General features: G+C 46.8%; 1 protein-coding gene across 3 annotated transcripts; it reads right to left on the bottom strand.

Annotated features, from left to right (window-relative positions):
• Positions 1 to 680: 680 nt before the first annotated feature.
• On the bottom strand, positions 681 to 7,793 carry SEC11A (SEC11 homolog A (S. cerevisiae)). Of its 3 annotated transcripts, XM_010192955.1 has the most exons (5): positions 7,700 to 7,793; positions 5,628 to 5,777; positions 1,892 to 2,011; positions 1,317 to 1,374; positions 681 to 1,151 (listed from the first exon to the last, which is right to left on the bottom strand). In XM_010192955.1, exons 1-5 carry the CDS (start codon positions 7,780 to 7,782, stop codon positions 1,101 to 1,103), a joined length of 462 nt encoding a protein of 153 aa, XP_010191257.1. In that variant the 5' UTR covers positions 7,783 to 7,793; the 3' UTR covers positions 681 to 1,100. The 3 variants fall into 3 exon arrangements, with proteins under 3 accessions (XP_010191257.1, XP_010191259.1, XP_010191258.1); XM_010192957.1 differs by lacking the exon at positions 5,628 to 5,777 and having other exon boundaries at positions 7,700 to 7,791; XM_010192956.1 differs by lacking the exon at positions 1,892 to 2,011 and having other exon boundaries at positions 1,101 to 1,151.
• Positions 7,794 to 7,799: the final 6 nt, after the last annotated feature.

The following is a 7,799-nucleotide window of genomic DNA, read 5'->3' as shown; positions in this document are numbered from 1 at the left end:
AGGGAATAGAGGATGTGGTGAAACACACCTGATGTACCACACAGTAGCTCTGAAATGTCTATAGATTTTGCAAGGTTGAGAGGAGAGCTCTTAACCCAGGAAAAGCACAGATGGGGAAAAGACAGGCTCCTGCTGCCAGGGGAAGCTGTCCTAGCAGGACAAGCTGTTGCACATGGTGACAAGTGGTTTCTTTCCAGGGCAGCAGGGGCTCAGCCTTTCTGTAGCTTTCAGATGAGCTACAGGATGTGGCCAGCTGTGGGGATCATTCCAGACCTAAAACCAGCTTCTAAAACTAAGAAAATTGTAGTATTGCATCCTACTAAGTCATCTCTGCCAAACAGCTACATGTATTTCCCATCTCAACTCTTCTGTTTCCTAGTGCTTCACTGACAGCTTATACACAAAGTAATCTTTTCCCATCTCCTGCCCAAAGCAGCAGCAAATTATTTCAGTGTGATGTACAGAAACATAGAAATCTTGAATGGATCTACAGCTCAGGACTGCATACTCTCCAAAACAAAATGAGAGGAGCAGCTGCTATGGTTCTGTAACAAGAACAAGTTAGTTTGCTAGGATGCAGGAGTCAGCTGGCAACGGCAAAGCCCAGGTACCCTCCTAGGGAAACTGGGCAACGAGGCTGCGCTCAGGGCAGAAACAAAGAACGTGGTAGGGCTTGTACCAGGTGAGATGCAAACTCTTTATTCCAGCTCTGAATTGGAAAAACCATCCCCTCCACAGCTCGGTTGACAGTTCAGTCAGCACAGGCAGAGGTCACGCTCGCCCAGCAGGGGCACAGACCTGGAGGACACAGTCCTGTAGGCACTTCGAGAGGAAGCTCAGCTTCAAAGTACAAACACTGAACGGTTTGGCTTAAATTTTTAATATAAAAACTCACTAAAAATGCTAAAATGTGACAAACCATTGGAAATACTGTGACAAACATTCGCCCTTACGCCATAAAAAACAAAACAAACCCAAACTGGCACAAAGCTTTGAAATGCATGTTTTCTTCTTCCTCCCAGTACATCGGACCATCAACTACTTAAAACGTTCATCTAAAAAATCCATGGCACCTTCATCTCATACTTCAGTGCAAGAGGCTACTCTCGATGGACCAGCACAAACAGACCCAGTAAAAAGAGGACTGCATACTGTAAGAGAAAGAAGAGGACACACAGAAGTGCACATTTGCATGTAAAGGTGCAGTACCAGCAGCACAGGTACAGCACAAACGGTGCTGCCTGTGCATATAAAGTTCTCATGAAGTAATTTTAGCTGGGGTGGGAGAAGCAGGCAGAAAATGGAAGAGTTCTTACCTTAAATTTTGGATAATCATTCATTAAGATAGTCACTATTCCAATATAGGGCACAAATCTGCAAGTACAAAGGTTTTATTAAAACAGTATTCAAGGGCGCATACGGGAGAAGCAGAGGTACTTGTACAAAGGAAGAGCCACTCAAGCATGCTGAGGGCGACAGCTTGGGACTTCTTCCTCCCAAGCAGGGAAGCCATGGCAGTGGGGGCTGAGTGACAACCAGCCCCAGAGCATGTTCTAGCCTCTGCCTTCTTCAGATCTCACTTGCCTGCAAAGACTGTGCCATGCAGAATAATTTTGATTAAAAATGTGGTCACACCTGAGCGCGTGTTGCCTTTGTACTGGTGTCCATCGACCATCAAAACCTCAGGGTGCAGTTCACAGCTTGATGCCTTCGCTTAAGCCAAGCTGAGAACTGAACCACCTTTGGTTTCTAACTCTCCACAGTACCTTCAGAAATGCTTTCAGGCAGGTCACAAAAACCCAGCAGGGAGAGTTCCAGAGGAGAGGGGGATTAACAGACGGCACTAGGGGAGGGCAGTGTAAAAAGCCACAGCTTTTTCAACATCACTTACCCTCTTGCTCGTCCTACGACGTCCTTTTTCTCCAGCCAGTGCTGCCCTCGTTTGTATAGCCCCCTGTCATCAACGGCATTATTGTCTCCCTTTGTCAAAAATTTGATGTCACCATTTTGCCTAGTGGAGACAAGACAGCCAGGTAAGTCAGAGAAAAAGAACTTAACGAAAGCTATTTTAGAACAAGTGCATAGAGACTAACACAAATATATTAGAAGCAATCATGTCCTACACGTTCCAGCAAGATGAGAAAGGGAAATTGTCAAATACAGTGGAAAGCAGTTTGGGGGAAAAAAAAAACCAACCTGCCAACAAAAGAATGAATTCTGGCCCCAGCCAAGCCTTCTGGCAGAGTTTAAGATCAGAACCATCAGGATGAGCCTTTTCTAGTGAAGGTGCTGCTATTGCCTCTTTGCTTTTTGACCTCTCTTGTACTGATGCTTCATATACAAATGCTGGGTTCTGGGCTCTGTACCGCCACCCAAAATGAGACACTGAGGTTTAAGCATACAGTTCTGCTCAGCAGTGGTCAGAAGCAAGCTGAAACTTAGAAATTAACAGGAAAGAGGGACAGAACAAAACAAACAATACCATTACAATACTTCATGAACTCACGATGTGCCTACATCTTGAATGCTCTGTGCAGTTCTGAACTCCCTACATCCTTTTTGAAACGGAGAGAAGAACTGGCAAAGGTTCAGAAATGGCTAGCAAGGTTTGGAACCACTTCCATACAAGAAACAACAGACCAGGACTCTTCAGCCTGGAAAAGACAGAACTGATGGGAGGTGTGATGGTAGTCCAATACAAATGACACAAACAGCAACAATGATACTGCTTCCCACTGCCTCTTCTGATACAAGACGTAGAGGGCATCAGATGAAACTCAGATGTAATGGGTTAAAACAAGCCAGAGAAGGTGCTATGCAGAACTAACACACTAACACTAAACCATGTCTCTCTGTAGGGTATGTCGAATGCCAAAACATTGTATCAGTTCAAAAAGTGACCAGGTACTCCATGGAAAAAGAGAAGGGGGCCACTAACACAGAACTGTCACTTTGTGCTTCAAATCATAATTTGCAGAAAGCAGGAAAATTATTGCTACGTCCTCTCTCTAGTCTTTAGCTTGTTCCGAGGCAAATTGGTTAGCTTGGCAGAAACAGGATCCTCTGCTTCGAAACAGCGGTTTGTGCCGCTGCTCAGGGATCAGCCAGTCACTGTCATCTCCTTGTGGCACCTGAAGGCAGATGCCCAGCACGAGTGTTCCCATTGCTCGATTCTATCAGCCCACTCACAAAAATGACAGATCAAATGCAACTTGGGAAAGCACGCAGAAGATCTATGGAGCTCATGATGTTTTCACCAGGCCTGAATACCAATTTGTGCTACTTGACAGGGGAAGCTTGGAAGGGGAAAAAAAGGGGGTAAAAAGTAACAGGTCTTTCTTCAAAGCACATCTGGCTCACAGTGTGGGAACAGCAAACACTCTTAAGAGCTCAGAGATACAGTCTGGATAAAGATGAAGATACCCGAAGGTGCAGATGGTGTTACTACAGCTCTGAAGAATAATGGTGTAGGAGTGCACCATCTTATTGAGCAGATCCAGTGCTTCGCCACGAACCAGCGTGAGAAGCCCACAGCACAGTTGCTCTGCTGTCTGAAAGGTGAACGAAATCTGTTCTGGCTGTCCTGCACCAAAGCCACTAAGTACATTTTGACCACAGACTCTGTGGTTAGTGATAAAGAATGAACTCAGTTTTGCTCTGAACAAAGAAGAAAATGCTATCAAGTAAAAAAATATTTTCTCCATGAAACAATATTGATGTGAACTGGAACTCGAGTTGCCACAAAATCAGAGAACAGGGTTTCTGTCTTCCTTCATTTTGACGCTCCTGTCAGGTTTCACAGAGTCTTTATGCAGTTTTCAATTAGTCCACAGCTACAGGAAGAAATGGGAAACTCCAGCTATTCAGAGGACACGCGGGAATTCCAAACTGGCACCAGAAAAGTACTCTTTAAATAGTGAAAGATGCAACTGATATCTTAAGAGTCCTGCCTTCAGCATCCAGCTTCAGGTCACAGCGCGTGTGTTCCAGTTTTATCTTTCCTAACTTTAAGATCAGGTATGGTTGTTTTATTTAAATGAAACCTAAAATACAGGAGAATTTATTTACTTCAGGGAACCCAGGACTGGCACTATGGTTCCGTTACAGTAAAAACCAAAAATATCGTTGTATACCTTAAGACCTAGTGCTGAGACACAGCCAGGCAGTAAAAAGAAGGGTGGGAGTATCTGGAGAGGAAGTGCTGCACAGAACGCACATTTCTACTTCTCCCCATGCACTGGCTGGGAACAGAGAGAAGAGACCCTGACCCTTCAATAATCAGCCCAAGCAGCAGCACTGGAGACCAGCTGAGCCCTTAGCATGCACCGGGGGAGAAGGGAAGTAGTGTTCACTTAAGAGTTCCCAAGACATCACAACAAGTGTACGTGCAACATCAGAAACCAGTTTTACCATGTACGCTGACCTTACTTTTAAATTAGCCATATCAAAGAAGAGTACTTGGAAAACTGACTAAACCAAGTTTTGGGTGCAGAACAAATGCAAACAGCAAAGACTCTGCTCTGTCCACTGGGAGACGTGCCTGCTCGCAGCCAGGATTTCACCTGCTGAGGTGCACAAAGCTGGACGACCTCGATGTTGAACCAGACAAACAGTCGGGATGCCACAACAGCTGTGGCTGTTACCAATGCCTGGGACAAGGGATCCTCTCTATCCCATGGATCTCACCTGACCAGAGCAATCCTAAACGCCACCTTTACATCCAATTCAAGTGATTCACTTAACTTAGGAACAGATCTCTGAGCCCTGGTACAGCTCCAGTTTGTTCACATTGCAGCAGGCATCTACTGAGCAGAAACAGATTCTGGGACCCCATCTGACTGTTGCCCTCCTCAGAGCTGGCTTGAAGAACCAGGGATTCAGTCCAAGATTTAGTTTTGACTCAAATGCCTCAAGGGCCTGGCTCGTATCCGCACAGACTGGCCCGGAGTAGTTGCATCTTCCTCAACCAGCAAAACAGGAAGGCTCACGGCTGCAGAAGATGCGTTGCTTGGAAAACTAAACCCTGTTAAACACCAAACCAGAGTGACCATGTCTCAGTTGTGCAACCTCAGTCATGCAAAGTGTCCGCAGAATGAACTGCACACAAAGCATGGCGCATCTAGAGACTCTGAGTGTAACAAGGCAGAACTTCCTCCAGAGAAGAAAAGAAACAAAACAACCTGCCTCTGAGTGAGAGCAGGAACCAGGAGCATAGAGACAAGCTTTAAAATAATGCATGCCAGAAACAAAATACCCTTATTCCCTAAGATCTACCTCTCCAAACAAGAGTCACTTCACACACACAGACACAGCCGTACCTATAGCAGACAACACAGCAACATCACATAGCAGTCTGGGATGGAAACGATGGCACAGGAGACATTAAGTGACGTGGGCAGTCCAGGATACCAGCACAGACTCCTGAGCTTGTGAATTCTGCTGGGTGATCTTTATGAGTAAACCAAAGAGGGCAGATTTCGTCTGTCAGAAACTTCTGTGTTGTACACCTGTACAGCACCTGGATACTCATATTACTGATGTACCACCCATTCGTTTACCCAAGATGATGAGGAATAATACAATTTAGCTAAACATCTGCAGTACGATCCCCCAAATTCTTGACATACTTCTCATGAATCTTCAGGACACGGTGGACTATAGGAATTTCCCTTCCTTCTATCCTAAAGACCACGATTTCTCCCACTCTGATCGGATCTTCAATTCGGTTAGTGAGGAACAGGAGATCTCCTCTGTGAAACGCAGGCTCCATGCTTCCACTGAAAAAGAGAGGAGAAGAAATTGAACAATATTTAAAAACCCAGAAGCGGGTTTCAGAGTTCACAGTCTTTTAAGAAAAATCTCCCAATTAAAAGCTCCTACGAAAGCCACGTGGATTTGGAGACCAAGAATTTGTCTAACCTCTACTGCATTCACATTTTCGATCACCACAGTGATTGTTCAGATTTGCTAGCAAAAGAGCACTGCCACTGTGCTAAAGGCACACCAAAGCACACTCTCTCCCACTTCCCGCTCTCTTCATAACAACAAGGCTCACAACAAGCAGTATCTTCTCAGCTTCTCCATTGGTAGGGCTACCTTGGCAGCACTGCAGTGGTGGGAAGCTTTATTTCATTTATTTTTATTTTTCGCAGGTAGATGGATCATCCTCATGAACAAAACACTGAAAGCACACAGGCCCTTGTGTTCCCATCTGGAACAGACAGACGGGTGAGCTAAAAATTTGTTGTTGTGATTCATTGCTTTGCTTAACGATCTCATTTCAGGCACTGCTATTCAAGTTATTTTCCTCCTGTCTTGTAAATGGCAATTGTTACAAAATACTTAACCTTCTCAATTCCAAATAAATAATGCAGTACAAAACAAAATGATGAACTTTAAGCACTGCACATATTCATGTTTTATCTTGAGACAGCACAGCAGCTGCTATTCAGAACAGAAGATCACATCGCTGAAGAAAGGACGTAACCCGACGGCCCCTGTCTTACTCACAGGGAAGAACAGTGTGAAACATCTTCCCTGGACTTCACAGACCCGTCAGGAGGGAACAGAAATGCCACTCGGCTTTGTTTCTGGGAGTTCTGTTAAATGGCATGTGGTAATTAGCACTGACGTAGAAATGCACAGAAAGACCAGCGCAGCCACAGAACAGGCCCAGTGCAGTATCTGCATGGTGTCTGACAGCGCCAGCATCTGACGGCTTCCCAAGATCTTTGGCCACAGGAATTTGTCGCAGGCACTAGAAGAGGAGAGTGACTCTGGTGGTACCTCCTGCACAGCTCTTCTGCCAGGGCAACACCTACAACAGACCCAGTTACAGAGCGGGATCCTTTAGTTTCAGCCATGCATATAAAAGGGCATGGGTACAGCTCCCCTTCTCCTGGCCATGTTACCACACTCTAGAAGGCCAGGGATAAAAAACAAGCAGCTGTGAAAGAAGAGTTAGCGGATACTTTTAAGGATGCAGGGTAACACATAACACCACCCAATGGGCATTTCAGCAAGCCAGTTCCCATTTAAAAACACCGAACAAGTCCTTTTCACTATACAGGTTTGCTGGCATATCAAAGATTTCCACTAACCAGGACCCACCACATAATTCAGCTGGTCACGGAGCAGCAAGGTGACCCACAGACAGACGCTGTTGGAGGCGGCAGTGCCCTGCCATGTCCTGCTACCCCAGCTTCTGCTATGGAAAGCACCATTTAGCCGTGGCGGGGTGAGCTCTGCCACAAACTGCTTTTGCTCTGGGATGCTCTGCCCAAGGAAAGGGTTCACCATTGTGCCCATCCCTGCTTCAAGGCCTCCCTTCTTCATGCCTCCCTCACCCATACGGCCAAGCACTCCTCCTGGTTTACCGAAACCCAGAAACGCCCGGGTTGTACTCTCACCATGCTTCTTTCAAGTCCTTCCCCAGGGCCACCCCTCTACCCCCAAGCCAGCAGGCAACAAAGGCAGGAGGCCAAGATGCCGTCTCTACAGCAGGCGGCCATCCCCGTTCCCCTGCTTCCTCTTCCCTCGCCCTTCTCCTTCCCTCACACCGCGGCACGAGTCCCCGGGAGCCTCTCGCCCCATCCCTCTGGAAACCCTGCCGCGGGTGGGCCGCCGGCCCTGGCGCCGGATCCCCAGCCCTCACCCACCACAGCAGCCCCCGTTTAACGCCTTCCACCACGGGATTTACCTCAGCACCACCACGATGGGGCTCTCGCTGCCCGTCACCACCATCAGCCCCTTCCAGATCATGAGGGCGGACGAGACGATCATGCCGAAGTTCAGCACCT

This window comes from Mesitornis unicolor, unplaced genomic scaffold (assembly GCF_000695765.1).
Source record: "Mesitornis unicolor isolate BGI_N332 unplaced genomic scaffold, ASM69576v1 scaffold28049, whole genome shotgun sequence".
NCBI classification, from domain to species: Eukaryota; Metazoa; Chordata; class Aves; order Mesitornithiformes; family Mesitornithidae; genus Mesitornis; species Mesitornis unicolor.
This window is presented reverse-complemented; position numbering and strand designations above follow the sequence as displayed.